Below are 18,264 nucleotides of genomic sequence, written 5' to 3' on the forward strand. Positions count from 1 at the left end.
TTAATTAGATGAGGAATGGTAAGAAGCAAAGATATACATGTAAAATAATATGAACGTAAATTCATGAAAGTTCGTAACTGATAGTACTTATAAACAAGAGGCCCATGGGCCACATCGCTCACATGAGCATTGATGCTAGGAAAAAGTAGAAATTGGTTTATTATTGAAAAGATTAAATCCAAAAGTAGTAAAAAAAATCACGTGACATCTCAGGTTATGGCGGCTTAGTTTTGAGCTCCGGAGATTTTGGTCAATTTAAGGCATTTCTAGAAGGATTTAAGATTCGTATCTTGTTAACTGTTTACTTTTGTGCTTTGAGGGGGCTATTTGTGATATTTGTGAAATTTCTGCATTAACAATGCCGTCAGAGATTTTGGTCAATTTAAGGCATTTCTAGAAGGATTTAATATTCGTATCTTGTTAACTGTTTACTTTTGTGCTTTGAGGGGGCTATGTGATATTTGTCAAATTTCTGCATTAACAATGCCGTCAGACAGAAGAAAAACCGGGGCTACTTCTAAAAACAGGCTGAGGAGTGCTCACAGAAGAATGCAGGTAGTGAACCGTTAGGAGACCCAGCCGATAATCAGTCTATTGTTGCCACTATTGAGGACATTAAAACATCAGTGGAAACTATTAGAAATGATCTGTCGAAGGGTGAGCAGTGTGTACATGCAAAATTAAAATACGTTTCAGAACAAAGTGAGAGCAATTATGAAAAGTGAGAGCAATTATGAAGATATATCTTTGCTGCGTCAAGAAAACGCTCAGTTGAGGAGAGAACTAGAATTACTACAATCAGTTGTAATCCGAATGGAAAGGAAAATGTCCGTTATTGAAGATGGTGTAACAGATCTAAGATCAAGGTATATGCGGGACAATATCCTTATTCATAATTATCCTTACGAACCCAACGAAAACCTAACAACATCGATGCCAGTTACTTTTAAAGATGTCAGGGGGTGGATGTCAGTTTTGTAAGGATTCATAGGAATGGGGTGCGTCCAGAATATAATTCTGACCGACCTGTATCCATTACCGCAAAGCTCACTGACCGTAGTAAAATCAATACAATTCTAAATGCCCAAAACCTAAAGAAAATTGCTTAAACAGCCATTGCCTTTCTTTAATACAACGCAGCAACCTGCATCAATTGTTTCCGCTCGAAACAAGGTGTTTGATACGGCAGAGTGTTTGCACAGCCAAAACATCACTGTTAAGATTCAAAAGAATCAGGTCATTTTGCCCAACGGCTCCAGATATAAAGATGACGTACCATTTCTTACAAATGCAGATGCTTTATTGGTAACACCTGAAGAGACAGAACACCTAGACTCGGTTGAAATAAAAAACTCAGACCCAATCAAAAAGGACAGCTCGGAATTTATGGCTTTCGGTGCTCGAGTTAAAACTGTAGATGGGGTGAAGAATATGTACAGCAAAGTTTTAATAGATCCCTACGCAGCAAGTGCAGATAACCGAATCTTGGTATATAGATTCTCTACAGAGGACTGTACCGTGCACGAAAATTAGCATGACGATTCAGAACATGGAGCTGGGCGTAAGATGCTGCGCTATATGAAAGAAAACAACATTTACAATGCAGCTTTCGTTATCACAAAGTGGATGGGTGATGCCCATATTGGACATCAGAGATTTTCGATCATGGAAAAACTGTTAAATGAAGTCGCCAATTCTTTGGAAATGTGACTTTCGATGTCATACAGACATACACACATAAGTCAGGCAATTTAAGACTGACGTATCCATAATAACAGGTGACCTTTTTGATTTTGTAAATATGTTCATTTTTCATATGTAGGCCTAAGTACGAATATCAATGCCTTTTTCTCTTCAAATTTAATGTAATGAAAGTTTTCATTAAGAATATTATTTTTGTTTAACATATAAATGTGTAAAACCGGATTTAAAAATAGTTTTCAACTTGGTAAATATATTTGTACTTTTTCCGGATTTACATATTCGATATGATTTATATATAAAAATGTTTTTGCCCTATCGACTAAATCTCTAACACGACGTGCACATCTATCACTCTTTGATGCATGTGTCTTTATTACTAAACCATTCTCTAATCTCCTCTTCTATCTACTCTTCTACCTTTAGCATGTTTAGAGCAACACTTTTTCTGATGGTGAGTAAATGTTTGTCAAAGTTTTTTGCACCAGTTCAATTTTATATCTCATGTCTGGGTTTACAGTAGTTTCAGCAAATTGTCAGGGTCTGCATGACTTTAAAAAGAGAAAGGACGTGTTCCAATATTATAAGCAACTTCAATGCAATATTCTGTGTCTACAAGACATTTACTTTACAAGTGATATGGAGAATGGTATTAGAAATGAATGGGGATCTGAGGCATATTTTAATTCATTTTCGTAAAGTAAGCGTCTGAGTTTAATATCAATATATAGACCAAATGAGGACTCACCCTCATTTTATGAAAGACTGTCAGATATTATAAAGGATTTATCAAATCAAGATGTTATTTTGGTTGGAGATTTTAATCTGGTTTTAGACCCAGAAAAGGATTATTTTAATTATCTTCATATCAATAATCCAAAGGCAAGAAGCAAAGTTCTAGAAATCATCTCTGATTTTGATTTCAGTGATATTTTTAGAGAAATGCATCCTGATGAAACAAGATATACTTGGCTTAAACTTTTTCCTAGTAAACAAGCAAGATTAGATTTCTTTCTTATATCAAATTCTTATTTAAATAATGTTCAAGAAAGTAAAATTTTGAATAGTTATAAATCTGATCACTCACCGATATGCCTAAAGATTAAATTGAATGAGTTTACTCATCGAAAAGGTTTGTGGAAATTTAATAACTCACTTCTTAAAGATATTAAAGATACTGAAACAGTCAACAAAGTTATTCAGGAAACAAAGGAAAATTATGTATTACCTATCTATTCTAAAGAATGTATGAAAGGAATATCAGATGCAGAAATTCAGTTTACTACAGATGAACAGCTTTTACTTGAAATACTATTGTAATATATCACTTGATTTGTAAACGTAATATTATGCAGTCGTCCAGTTCTCATTCTTGTTAAATCTATGTTCAACATGTGCCTGCTAGGAAAATTGTTCATTTATGATTTTATTGAAAATAATATGTCAACTTATCTAAATACGATTTTAGTAATAGCTATTATCATCATGATTTACCTGTTGTCGCTTCATGTAATATCGTAGGACTTATTATATCGGGGAATAGAGGGTGGATTTTACATTTCATGTTTTGGAAGTCATCATTATTTACTCGGATCGTCATTTCCGGTTTGGTGACCTATATGTATTTACTAGTAATGTATTGTTCTATTCAAGTTATGAATATGAGATCGTATTCTACATTTTAGTTTGAGTTGTTTTGTGATTTGAAGCTACAAGTTGTTATTTATTGTGAGCAATAACTTTATAATCAGTCAGCTTTATCGGGACTACATTTGGTGTACGTTAGATATTCATACGCTACATTGTTCAGCATATATTGTACAGTCTAGGGATGTTTTATAAACAATGAAGGAATTTATTAATTCGTCTAGTCAAGCTTAATTTATTTCCACTTGTTAATTTTACATAGTTTTACTTGTTACGATGTTGTACGGTAGCTTGTGTGGCAAAAGTAGTTCTTGTGTGGGAACTTGTGTGGGAACTCAGCTTTCCGTACAAGCTGTTGATTGGTTAATAGTTCATACGGCATAATTTCATTGGATAATTCGAGTCATGTGACAGGGAATAGGAAGTTTTAAAAGCAAGTGCGTACTACGCTACAACAGATTTCAGCTAGTTGTATGGCGGCTACATTTGAAAGTTAAAAAGAAAGAAAACCAAAACGGTGATATACTTAGAATGTTATTTACGTATATTTAACCTAGTTAGAAATCTCCTACCACACTGGACGACGTAAACTTGTGTTTCTGAAGAATCAGCTGTTTTATATTGATATTTATATATTGTATTGTTATGATTATGAGATGCTGCACATACAATAAATGCTGAGTATGACTGATCAATCATCTTGAGTATCATTCAACAAAGAATCTACACAGAGTGGTGCCTGGTTATTTAAATTACATAAGAACAAATTTGATTACTGTTACATCCAGACAGAAGATGAATTATTTAGATGATAAACAATGGCCTATATATATGCTGAGGATTCATAAATACTAGCCACCCCTGGGGTAGCTTACACTATTAATGGAAATTAGAGGCAAGACAATTTCTTATTCTAGTTATGTAAAGAAAAAAAAAGCAATGAGAAGGAAGGATCATACGTGGGACATTGCTGCAGAAAAACTTAGTGATACACAAAAGAATAGTCTTGAAGGGGAGATAACTTTAAGTGAAGCATTACTAGTTTTTAAAAATATGTCAAATAATAAAAGTCCTGAAAGCGATGGCTATACAACAGAATTTTTCAAAGTTTTCTGGAAACAGCTGGGCAATTTCATAGTAAGATCAATAAATCATGGTTACCAAAAAGGAGATCTTTCTGTAACACTAAAACATGGAATTATCACTTGTATACCCAAAGAAGGAAAAAGAAAACTTTTCATAAAAAATTGGCGTCCCATATCATTTATTATTAAACGTTGTATATAAAATAGGTTCTTGCTGTATAGCAAGTCGAATGAAAAAATATCTTGAATACAGTTATAAATTCAGACCAGACAGGTTTTGTACCCGGAAGATACATAGGAGAAAACACAAGATTAATTTATGATCTAATGCATTATACAGAAGAAAAAAATATCCCTGAAATGTTATTAATGATTGATTTTGAAAAAGCATTTGACACTATGTCATGGAATTTTATTGATAAAGCCTTGGAATTCTTTAATTTTGGTCCTTCTTTAAGAAGATGGGTTTCATTATTTCAATGTAATATTGTATCAGCAATCACTCAAGCAGGCCACCTATCTAATTTCTTTAAACTAGGCCGTGGTTGTCGCCAGGGTGATCCAATTTCACCATATTTATTTTTACTATGTGCAGAAATTCTAGCTTTAAAAATAAAAAATAATAAAAATATTAAAGGGATTAAAATTGATGGGGAGGAAAACCTAATGTCTCAATATGCAGACGACACACTAATTATACTAGATGGAACAGAAAAATCCCTCATAAATTGCATTGAAGAAATAAATCAATCTTATAAATTATCAGGACTTAAGATAAATCTCTCGAAAACACAAATAGTCTGGATAGGAAGCAAAAAATATTCAAATGAAAAATTTCTTCATGAAATGAATTTTAAATGGACAACACAATTTAAAGTATTGGGTATTTATTTTGATGTTGACTTAAGCAGAGTTCCAAAACTCAACTATGACAAAAGATTGGTCAAATGGTTTGAAGGATATTAAACTATGTAGCTTCTGTGAGACATGTGAGGAAACAATCTTTCATATTATATGGGAATGCCAGAAGGTTCAGGAGCTTTTACATAGTTTTACCATTCTTTGTGAAGCTCATAATTTAGAGTTTCCAAAAGATAGTTGTAATTTCATTTTTGGAAATCTAAAACCCAACAATACTGAATTAAACACAATATTTTTATGTATTAAATCATTTATTTATAGAACTAAATGCCGGAATGAGGTTTTGAGATTACAAGCATTACGTGGAGATATTAAAACATTGCTATCTACGATGAAATATAGTGCAACAATAAGTAATCAAATTAATAAATTTAATAATAAATGGAAAGACTGGCTTTTACTCATGTAAGACCCTGAAACCAGACACCATGAGACCTTTTGCAATGCTTGGACATATACATATACCATTACCTTATTCCTTTGAACATGCTCTTCTGTTCTTCTTTCACCATTTCTCACCCCTCTTTCTTTCTCTCTTTCTTTCTTTCTCTTTCCCCCTCTCAATTGTCACTATTATATTTTTTTGTATTTATTATCTATTTATGTATGTATTAATGATGCATTGATGTTAATAAGATGCATTTATGTTAATAAGATATTATAAACATGTATAATGTGACAATTGATATTAATTTTAAAAAAATTCCAAAAGTAGTCAAATGACCAGTCATGGCTTTGCTATACTTGAGAGGATAATTTTTAAAGAATTTTCCTATGTATTTCTATCTGATTATCAATTTCCATCACAGTTTAATCTCTCTGGATTTTTTTTGTTGTTGTATGAACTAAATGCTAGTAGCAATTAAAGAAAACTGACCACTCTTAGTTTAAGTTTCAGTGCAAATGAAGTTATGAGCAGGCTGTTCATGCATTCTTGATAATTGTAAAAAATGTTGAACAAATAAAACATTTAAATTATTTATTTTGCCTTGCACACATGTCATCTTAAATCTTAAATTAAAGCCCGAGCTTTTAAATAAAAGGGTTATAAACTTATAACTACAAGGGTTACAAATTCTGGAGAGAAAAAAATAAATCAGCTTAACTAAGGCATATTTGCTACTTTATTAATCAATGTTGTATTGTATCCCTCTAAATAATTTGTTGCTCCCATATCTCTTGTTAAACTCTGATGTTTAAAACACACCAACATGGACACCGGAAACCTTTTTAAAAACAAATCTGAATCTGAGGACGCATGTTTATTGATTTAATAAAAAAACTTTCCTAAAATAGAAAGAGAACAGAATTTATAATTTTGAGGGGAAGTGAGGGGTTAAAGCTTTAAGATAATTGATCTCATAGGATAAAAGAGAAGAAAGCATGTAAGATTTTTTTGCGCTATTTGGCGGAATATTTATTAACATTTTGGTTTGGTCAAAGATGACGGCATAACCAATAGATATGTACGACACGAGTGATTAAAGGTCATTTGTCTGTAAAAAATTTTAATACAAAATTAAACAGCTAATGTAAAGAGTTAACACGAATTTTAAAGAGAAAAAGATTGTTGAAGGAGAGGTTATTTGTGTGTATATGTGTGTTTGTGGAAAGTTTCTTTCAAACATTTTACATCATTTTGAAGGCTTCTTACCTTTGACCTATATCTCCAAGAAAGCAAAACGGGGCGAAGTGATTAATACAGAATTGATAAGCTGGAATGTACTAATCTTTCGACCAATCTTTTTGGTCGCAAGTTCATCGTCAATATGACTGTATCAAGAAAACTGGTACTCGCAGGAAATACTCACAAGAAATGAAGGAAAAGCAGAAAAGTAGGTATGTAGCTACCTATAGTATGATTAGACCAAGCTACGAGGGTGCAATCGAAAGAATTGTGAACTAATGAAATAAAATTTATTCTATGCAATTGGTGCTTTATAAACTTATAAGGAACACTAATCAAGGAAAGTTGAATAACCGTTGAAAATGTTAACTTGATGTTGTATCACGTACCTGTGTATTTTCCTTTACTGGCAGCAGTTCATTAAATCTTGATACATCAAGGAGGTGGAGCTTCCAAACAAACGATAACTTCCAATATCAGGCAGTTATTGTACAGAAAACTGTACAGTAGCTTCTTACCAAGTCTTAGGAAACCCCACCTTCTTTTGAAAAAAGGAAAACAATTTTAACAACATTTTTATTACGTCGTGTAACATTAATCAGTAAACTGAACTTTTTTGCCCCAAAACTTTACATTTACATACTTTCTTTTAGCAAGTCTCAATTCTAAAAAATTGAAAGAAATATTACAGTTATGAAAGTGTTGACATTTGTTATATGGGAATCAAAAACTTGGGGTGTTTTCTTTAGATGGCCTTCATTTTCACTTCCCATGTCGGACTCCTCGCGCTTTCTTTTCTCTCGCAACTGTGGTACTCCGGGATCGAGTAATTCCGAAACCTTTCTGGAAATTTCGTCACAAGGTTTATTATCAATATTTACGGACTGCTTTCTCAGTTCGATGCCCTGTTCTCCTCTTTATTTCTTGCTCGTCCACCCCTGCCATACATAACTGAGTGGCACACGTGCGTTTTCCGGAATGGTTACTGTATTGTCCAGACAGTCCAGCTTTTGCGCAGATCGTTTTCATCATGGTCTTAATCTTGTTTACACCAACAACCTGGTTCCCGTATTTCGGCGGATGTCCTTGCAACGGACGTCGATAAAATGGTCCCTCGTTACCAAGGCCAGCCAAATAAGTCTTGTAAAAGTCAACGATGCAACGTTCACCTAAATTGAATGATTAATAGTAATAAATAAAATGAGGTGCATATGGGTTATGTTATTCATGAATATTTCCGAGTCGTTACGTATCAATAGTGATGCACAAATAATTCTGAAATTAAAATTAGATTATATACTCAATGAAATCGTATCTTACCAGGTGAACTGTAATGTCGAATCTGCTTGTTTGTCAGCTGCATTTGGGCCAACCCACCCTTTTAAGTCTTGCTAGCACGTCCAATGAATTCCACGTATTTTCCAGAGCTGTCCTCCCCAAGATCAGACTGACTACACTCAAGTTCGTGATGCTCGTCATGCCCCCTTAAACCAAAGAGTTTATAGTTATAGAAAAAAATAGTATGTAAGACTTTCGGAACTCCCATCCTCAAATACACCTTCCTCCCACATGCTTTCCTCATCCTGTGGCATAATGTGCTCAGCTTGCTTAATCACCGTCCTAAACCTGCGCTTCAGAATTCAGAATGTCTTTTATTTTGCTGTCAAGAAATTTCCGGAATTCACTAAACCTTGGGCCATTATTGTCCAAAATATTTTTGTCGAAAACCTTTTTTTATTTCTGAGGTGGCCCAATATCCTACACGATACAAAGTACAGAAATCGGGGAGAGTATTCAAAGCAATCTTTTCTTCGAGTTTCCACAATAAAGCACCCCAAGTAGAAATTCAACTGTTCTGCCGTCATTAAATGTAAGTGGGTATTTCATCAACGGAATTACCATTACGTTTTTTCTCGAGATTCCTCGAAAACCTTGAGAGCCCAGGTGGTATTTTTCTTGGTGTTAATATTCTCATTCGACGCAATCAATTTTGAAATTTCATCATCTGTCACCGGTTTTCAGAACTGTTCAACGTTATCATCACCAGGTTCCGATTTTGCTGGTCGATGCTTTGCATCGGAAATATTAGCTACTGGGTCCACTGTATCTAGGTTGAAAGACGTAAATTTGGTACCAATTTCACTGTCCATATTTTCGACACGATTTAAATTCAGCACTTCACATAGACCCTCGGATATGGCATTTTCTTCTTCAATTTCATTACATACTTGCAAGAGTTCGATATCTTCGTCAGTAACTCCACACATGTTAAAAAAGTCTTAATCTCCTAAATCGCACAGGTTAATAGTGGACAAATGCAAATACGCCTAATTAGGTCTAATACGTCCATCCTCCTCAACTTCATCTACGTTAATGACTAAATGCGCAGAATATCACGAAGAATTAGCGGGAAATGACTACGGAATGTCCCGAGAGTCTATAGAACCAATAATATACCGGTTGCAGCGCGGGAAATGATTACGAAATCTATCGAATGCTGCCGATACTTTCGAGCCTGTATTACGAAAACCCCGATATTTTCGCGGGTTATTTTCCGAAATAAATTCCCACGCTGTTTCATGGAAAATTTTCGCCCTAATATTTCGAGCTTTCTGATTGGTTCATTGATACAGGTCAGTTAAATTACATTTTATCTCATGAATCATGGATAATCAAGGGGGCGGAGACTCGTTTGCTTTGCAAACTCGTCACCGCCCCCTTGGTTATCCATGATACACTCGATAAAATGTACTTTAACTATAACTTGTGATATCTGGTTAAATCATCATTTTATACGAAAGGTACTGTGTGATCATCAGGCGCTGTCGCCGTTACGTTTCATGACGTCGGACAACGTCAATGTTTCTCAATGTCCGGTCTCTCTTACTCAATAATTTCTTTTTTCTGATGCGAATTACTTGAGTTAAGTAAAGACTGAAACAAGGCGTAATGATATGACTTTATCATACCAAGAACAGCTGATTTCAATGCATCAAAAGGTTTAGTAGTAATAAGTAATAAAAATGTAAAATAAATTGATTAGGATAAATTACGTAACGTATTTTACTCAGAGTTACATGGAATATCCATCTCTCCAGAAGTGCAGTCATTCACACTTTCAGGGACAATGCACAGAATAATATTGTTTTAACCATTATCTTCTACGATAATAATTCAATAAACTTTATGGAAGGCTTCCTATATTTTATCTATGAAGTAAAGAGTATCAAATTTCTGTTCGCCGTCGAGAAAATTTGTCTAAAACACAAAGTGCTATGTCGTCATCTATGACGGAAACTTTTCTACATTTTTCATTGGCTGAAAAGATTTCAATTTTGAAACTGAATTTTTAAACCAACTGATTTTAAGATTTTGCTTTCTACACGAGCTGCACATGACTTGAGCTAAACAGCTTTTAAATTTAGATTTTGGGAGAGTAATAATCATAGAGAGTTTCGTTCTTTTTAACCCTGATTCTATCTGTATTGGAGGATTGCGTCTCTATTATGACTTAAGCTGTGCCCAATTCTGTTTTTCCAAAGAGTCATAAAACATTCTATGTTTAATTCTCTATTGACGATTGTTTCTGTACTGGGAGGTTAGTTTTCTTTAGACTATGATTTTATTTGATCTGGGAGTTTAGTTTTCTTTTGACTGTGATATCATTTGTACTGAGAGTTTAGATCAATATTGGGGTTTTATGTTTGTCTTTTGCATAGTATTTTCAACTTCTATTTCATTTTCCCTAAGGAGAAAAAATTTAAGGTATCATCCATTTTACTAAGCCTGTGAGATGAAATTAAGTCTTCTTCAAAGAAAAGATGTGTTTTTGTCATCTATCCTCAAGCTCCACAACTGTTCCATGTCTTAAGGGTCATAATCATCGGGAGTTTAGTTCTCTATTGACCATTTTATCTTAACAGTTTAGATACTTATCAACCTTAAACAGGTCGAGACCACTACCTTATATGGAAGGCAATTTTCTTTGTCTTCGATGTCTTTTCGATGTCTTCGTCACACTCGTTCTCTAATCAAGTGAATGAGTCCCAAAGCATGACACTCTACTACGGGTTTACGATTCAATGGCGAAACGCAGTTTTCGTCGGTTTACTGCACATTATTTAACTCGTCACCGGAAAAAGTGTAGAGCTTCTTTATCACCTTATAAGACCGTAATTGGAAGATTATATTCTAAAGACATTGCGCCATGCTCACATTTAACCATTTGATATTGGAGTTGTTTTAGATGATTAATAGTTGCTTCGAATACCGTACAAACGCTTTGACGTTTGCATGTACATAAAACATTTTCTGATAATATTGAGGGTTTAAATAATAATTGCACACCTTCTCCCGCTGTCTAAAACCAAGGACCTATATACTACCTTCTAAAACTATGTACACGTTTATCACGTGAATAAATCTCAATGTTTTATCGACTCAATAGCACAGGTCTACGTCTTTTTGAACAATGGTTTAAGCCGATGTATTATAAGTTGATATAATTTTGTAAATGTGAGCATAGAAATGAAAGATTATACATCATTTTAAATATTTCTTTCACAAATTTAAAAAAAAAGAATTGAAAATAAGTTTCCAAGGGACAATTCAAGTTGCTCTTTATTTTCAACACGACTGGGTACTTATAGTCCACAATGCATTGTAGTTCATTCAGCAGTAGGTAAAGTAAACAGATAGCTATTTCACATATATCTACATCCACTGAATATTTTCTCCTTTATTTCTTGAGAAAACCCATTGCGTTAATCACTGCATGAACTAAATTAGGCATGCAGCCTGTACAGATTTCTTGATCAGTGGCTGTTCCATCAATGAAACGTATAAAGACGTTCACATCATAAATACAATAATTAAACTTTTTAATCCTTCTTTAAATGATTATTTGAACAGATATAAATATAAACAATAAAATGTTTTTCTTTGTTTGTTATTACTAGAATCGCAGCTATTGCAGAAAAAAAATTACAATCTTTACACGAACAGGCCGCCATATTCTTATGTTAACGTTGTAACGCACATTTGATTGAATTTGTTTGGTCTTGAAAATTCTCTTCGCCCCAACATTTACAATAATGTTCTGCAGTTCTGTTGAGGAATTCTTAGTTTTTAATACACGAAGAATGATCCATACTCAGAATAATCTTACCATATAATGAGTTCTTGATATATTTCTAGATAAAAGAGGTGAAATATCTACATCTACATCTACATCGTACGTTGGTCCGTCATCCTTGACGATTACTCAACGGCGCAGCGCTTTGACAACATTGTTAGAAAGATTAAAATGTAAAAACGGTTAAAAGGTTAAAAAGGGAAGTTTTCAGCTCTTCTGTCAGCAGCCAGTCCGGTAACCGTAGCGGCCCTGAGACTTACTAGTAGAGGTCTCCCGGCATTGCCTACTGACTTCACTAGAGCTTACTTGCTCCCTGAGCCATCTAGAAGGAAAGTGATGTGAGCCCCTGCTTGAAGTGTACCAAGTCAGGGGCCTCAGCAACAGATGCTGGTAAAGTGTTCCAGGTTATGATAGTCCTGGGGAAGAAACTGAACTTATAGATGTTGGTTCTGCACTGATGATGTTGGAATCTGTAGGAATGGGAGGATCTGGTTCGACTTGACGATGGAGTGACATACTGAGATAGCGGGATATCTACCAGGCCTTTCCATGCCTTATAAAACATGGCGAGCTGTGCCTTGGTCCTACGACTCTCTAAGGATTCCCACTGAAGACTGTCTAGCATGTCTGTAACACTGCTGGTATTCCTGTATCTATTTGTGACATACCTAGCAGTTCTTCTCTGGACCATTTCAAGTCGGTGGATGTGATCCTTTGTGTGGGGATTCCATACTGAGGCACAGTACTCCAATGTGGGCCGAACTAGTGCCATATATGCCTCTGTCTTGGTCTTCTCATTGGTGATATGGAGGTTCCTACGTAAGAAGCCAAGAGTAGAGTTAGCCTTCTTAACTGTCTTATCAATATGGACCCTCCATGACAAGTTGTTAGTTATCCATACCCCTAAGTACTTGGTGGTCTCTACATTCTCTAACTTCTGACCTTTCAGTGAGTAGCTGTAGAGCTGCGGGTTGCGGGATCTGGTGAACACCATGGTGTTACACTTGTCTGGATGGAAATCCATTCCCCATGTTTTCTCCCACTCCTCTAGGTGATGTAGGTCTTGTTGGAGTTGTTCGCAGTCCTCCCGACTGTGTATCTGGCGATAAAGGACACAGTCATCAGCAAATAATCTCACATGGCTATTGACACAAGATGGCAGGTCATTGATGAAGATGAGGAAGAGCACAGGCCCAAGCACACTCCCTTGTGGGACTCCGCTGATGACAGGTGCGGGCTCTGATGTGGCTCCTTCCACCACCGCTTGCTGGGATCTCCCGGTCAAGAAAGAGCGGATCCATACATGAGTGTTACCGCGGATTCCACTGTGGTGAAGCTTCATAAGAAGTCTCTCATGTGGGACGCGGTCAAAGGCCTTGCTAAAGTCTAGTACAACCATGTCATGTTGGATACCTTTGTCCCATGCTCTTGCCAGGTCATCAAATAATGTGAGTTGTTGGGTCTCACAGCTCCTTCGTGCCCGGAAGCCATGCTGCACATCTGATAATATGCTGTACCTATCCATGTGGTTCATGATGTTACTGACCAATATGTGCTCTAACAGCTTGCAGCATATGCATGTTAAGGAAACTGGCCGGTAATTTGAGGCTTTGTATCTCTCACCTTTTTTGAAAATAGCTGTTACATTTGCCTTTCTCCAGTCATTTGGTACGATGCCCTCAGACAAGCTTTTACAGAACAGTTGAGTGAGGAGTGGAGCAATCTCAGCTGACATGTCCTTCAGAACTCTGGCTGGTATAGAATCAGGTCCTGAGGCTTTGTTAGGATTGAGCTTCCTCAGTAGCTTGCAGACTCCTTCCTCTGAGATCTTAATGTCAGGCATTTGTGGGGATGGTGTACAATGAGGCATGGGGATATTCTGGGTATCCTCTCTGGTAAATACAGATTCGTACTGGCGATTCAGAATATCCGCCTTGTCTTTTGCCTCAGAATGTAGTACTCCTCTGTCCTTTAGTGGTGACACTCCATTGCTGTCCTTCCTCATGGCATTCACAAACCTCCAGAAGCGTTTTTGTTTATTTGGCTGCATATCAGACTCTGCGTTGCCAACTTCAATAATGTTGTTCACATAGTCCCAGTATGCTTTCCGTACAGCGGTTTGTGCTTCAGATTTCGCCTGTAGGTATTTATCTCTGATCTTACTTGATTTCTTCAATTTCTGTTTTGTAAAAAGCTTGTTTCGCTTACGCATCTTGCGTTTTACCTCTTTCGTGATCCATGGCTTGGGAACCTTGTTTCCTGACATCAGCTTTGATGGGATGTGCTTTTCCATTACACCTAGAAGGGTGTCCTTGAAGAGTTCCCAACAGCTATCTACTGACAACTCTGATATAGCCTTGGTATATGTACTGCAGAAGGTATGTAGATCATGCCTAAAATTTTCTAGATCTGCCTTGCTGTACATGAAGACTTTCCTGGGAGGTCTCTTTGGTCGTACTGCACGCAAGCTGGATTCCACGTACACTGCTTCGTGGTCCGAGATGCCAGGTATCACATCACATTTGTTGATCAGAGTGTGGTTATTCGTGAAGAATAAGTCCAATATGTTTGATGTGGTCTCTGTCGTTCGAGTTGGTTTGTGCACCATCTGATTAAGGGAAAAGTCACTGGCTATAGTGATCAGTTGGTTGCACAGAGTGATGTTTGATCCTGTTTAAGTTAACAAGGTAAGTGCTATTCTAGGCTAATTATAGTGTAACCCGGGGTCTTATGGCGTTTTGGATTTAGTAGGGATGAAATGACTATAGTAAAGTTTACACCATTTATTTAACGATAATACATCGGTTGAGGTTTTGACCCTGGAACATAGTAAAAAGCTTAATAAACAACATTGCAAGAAAGATAACTCTTAGTCTCATGTTTCGGGATAAAATGAAAATACCAGATATTTTCCTTTATACACAAGACTCAAAAATATTTGGGTCTGTGAAAATTATCTATGACTGCTCATTATTATGACAAACAAAGTATTATAAATATACTGATAATATACTCATTTAAGTCTCACTGCATATTATCATGCAAGACCTTATTTCACATGAATTCATGAAGAACATGTTTACATGTATGTTTCATCAGTATTATGATCATAAATGTGTCAGGATATATATTTCAAACCAAAAACTCTAGAAATAATGCTTACCTCACATGAGGTGTAAAGGTAGACTTACAATAAGTTAAGCCTACATCCTCTGATCCTGTGAATTCTATCTAAAGGTAAAAATAAATTCACTAACTTAATTCAGCTATTCAGTTCACTATGCTATATCTATATTTATATTACCAATCCTGTATTTCCTTTCAAAATAAATGTTACACTCATACTCGTTCTTTCAGTACAATCAGCCATTTTAATAGAATTGGTATCTAACTATTTCTAATATTACGGAACACATACTTATGTATCTAATAGAAAGACTATATAGGTAAATACAAATTTTCTGACCTGATTATGAAACAGATTCCAATTACAGGTTAAAATTTTGGACAAAACTGACTGACACAACACAGAATGCAGCACAGGAACTACATATAACACACAACAGTAAATCTCCCCCCAAAAGTATCACATGACCAAATTCTTTACAATTGACCACACTGACCAATGAAAAGCAAGGAAAAGGGTATTCCCTCTAAATATAGGTACAGTGTGTAAAAGTTAAAATACTCACATTAGTGATATACTCATTTAGAAAATAACTTAAATAGTAGTTTAAATATATATTCACATTCAACAAATTCATGGTTCAAATAATTTTCTAACTAATGAAAATACTAAATTAATTAATCATAATAAACTGATAAAAATATCTACAAATTTTACTCTGCCACCATAGTATTTCAAGGATTCTTCATAATCATACCGAAGGAAGATCTATTGAACATCTATTGAATGAAAGAAATATCTATAACTATGTAATTAACTCTTAATCAATTATCCCACAATCTTAATCTTGAATACCACTATTAACCCTAAATAATCTTAATTAAAATTTAAGAAAATAACCTTCAAATTTTTTTGAAAATTTTTTCGATTAAACGAATACAGATTTTCTAACTAATACCATCCTTCCGACCAATTTATCGATAACCAGGTTACAAATTGCCATCTCTACATATCAATTATATTTTTGACACCGAAATGCATCAGTTTATCAAATCATGCAATTGAGACTCGATGGATAGAACTTGTTCTGCATGGAATGGTTATTCCCACCTCTGCTAATAATTTGTATTGTTTTGTAGTAGTTTAGGGTGGAATGAAGACATCAACCTGGAATGCTCAGTAGTTTCTGAACCTCAATAGCTAGTTTGCAAGGCTCCTAGTTTGATTTCCGATCCAACCACATTTTTTTCATTATACATGTATATTAATCTATATATGTTCAGATTATGTTAACTAATTTCTCTTTTCCCTATTACAAAAGCGATGGACTTAACCAGATGATCATTTTTCGTTATTTTATTTAACTTAAAACTAGCTCAAAAAGGTTTTTGAATGCACGCTACAAAAGTACGTTTCATTTTCAGTATCAATAACATCATGTTGCAATTGCTGTTCTAAAAAGAGTTTTCAGGAAATGTTATATGCAAAGAAACTGTACAATTTTTTTCCTCATTTTAGTTCTAATCTAACATCCGTCTGAATCTGTACATTTGTTATGACCTCAATTTAACCAAACTACATCACCTTAAAGCTTTGAAAGTAAAACTAAATACAATGAAAATATTACTGGAGTGTACAGGCATAAAGCAAAAAAAAAAAAAAAAAAAAAAAAAATTAAAACCTCTAAATCTATCATTGCACCATTAAAAAATCATTCTTTCAACAGATATTGTTCTTTTGAATATGAATTTACATTAATAACAGTTTTTGCAAAACCTATGACATCATAGGAGGATGGAGATACCTAAATTTCATTATAAAGACATTTTTCATTAAAATGTGAGTTGTTGTCACGTGAATGTTGTCAAATTTTATTATCCACTCAGCTATATTTCACTTATTCTTCTCTTCAAAACATCACCACTAAGTCTTAATATGGCCTGGAAAGAAATAAATCAGATAATTCCTATAAAAATATAACATTTTAGAGATTAAGTTGACAAGGATTATCATATAGAGACTATTTCTTTTTTTTTATATAAAAATAACACAGACATTGAACAAGTTAGTCTTTAAAAAGATTTTTTTATTGTAAAACTATTTTTAGACTAATTATACGAATTAGAAATAAATGGCATTATTAAATAATTGAGAAAATACTTGAACTTTGCAAATACTGTACAGAAGTACAAAAATACAGATAGGATTGTTTTATACAGATGTAAATTTTATTCCCATGTTTTTTTTTTGTTTCTATGGTATAATTTAATTTGCATTATTTTCTTCTGAGAGATATATGCTCTAAAAATCATTTTATTGTTAAATATAAATTTGGCCCTATATTTTTTTTTTTACCTACGCCATAAACATTAATGAATGCCTGGTCTTACTCTATCAGAGGAAATAAATTTTAACAGTCGAGAGATGTTCGACAACCACAATTAAAATTGTTTCATTTAAATTTCACTGTTGGAAAACAAAATTACCTTAAACACATATTACTTAAACTCACCTGAGAAATATCAGCCCAGATTATGTTAAAGACATCATCACTCATTTCGGGGCTACTTCCTGGAGTATGGCTGTAATTATTTCTGTATAAACGAATTCTTTCTATGTCGTCACTCTCCGTGATGTCCACTATTCTAGGTTCTTTTCCCCATCCATTTCCTGGGGGAGCTATGTCCGAGAAATTCCTCAACAGTTTATACATGATGGTAACGTCCATAGATAAAGATGATACACCAGTGTTGGATCCACCTTCAATAAATTACTAAAAATTACTAGACCTTCTCGTCTGAAATGAATTAAGTAGAGGTTATGATTTTCTTCTACACTCATTTATTTATATACACAGTCAGAATTACTTAAATCCCCACAACCTAATTTGCCAAGGGAGTATGTGGTTTTTAATTTAATTAACAATCAGTTCCAAAATTCATTTTGGAACTCATCAAATAGGCTGAAACAATGCTTTCAATGTCTTTAAGTTTAGTAAACATAGATCAGAATAGCTTTAAAA

General features: G+C 34.6%; 2 protein-coding genes and 1 pseudogene across 4 annotated transcripts in view; 1 reads left to right on the forward strand and 2 right to left on the reverse strand.

The window, feature by feature from the left end:
- The first annotated feature begins 483 nt into the window (after positions 1–483).
- Positions 484–1,533, forward strand: LOC134246255 (uncharacterized). Its single transcript, XM_062728587.1, has 3 exons — positions 484–555; positions 697–866; positions 1,098–1,533. Exons 1-3 carry the CDS (start codon positions 484–486, stop codon positions 1,531–1,533), a joined length of 678 nt encoding a protein of 225 aa, XP_062584571.1.
- A 6,042-nt stretch (positions 1,534–7,575) lies between these two features.
- Positions 7,576–8,573, reverse strand: LOC134246256 (uncharacterized; annotated as a pseudogene).
- Positions 8,574–14,865: 6,292 nt separating this feature from the next.
- The window catches only part of LOC134246257 (uncharacterized), a 35,618-nt gene continuing 32,219 nt past the window's right edge, over positions 14,866–18,264 (reverse strand). For all 3 annotated transcript variants that reach the window (XM_062728591.1, XM_062728590.1, XM_062728589.1), the window contains exons 9-10: positions 17,755–18,002; positions 14,866–17,182 (exon numbers count right to left, since the gene is read on the reverse strand). In XM_062728591.1, the coding sequence (XP_062584575.1) occupies positions 17,129–17,182; positions 17,755–18,002 (302 nt within the window). In that variant the 3' untranslated portion in view covers positions 14,866–17,128. The remainder of the gene's footprint in view (positions 17,183–17,754; positions 18,003–18,264) is intronic.

Source organism: Saccostrea cucullata, unplaced genomic scaffold (genome assembly GCF_032062105.1).
Source record: "Saccostrea cucullata isolate Sc308-1 unplaced genomic scaffold, CSIRO_AGI_Scuc_v1 ctg6282, whole genome shotgun sequence".
NCBI lineage: Eukaryota > Metazoa > Mollusca > Bivalvia > Ostreida > Ostreidae > Saccostrea > Saccostrea cuccullata.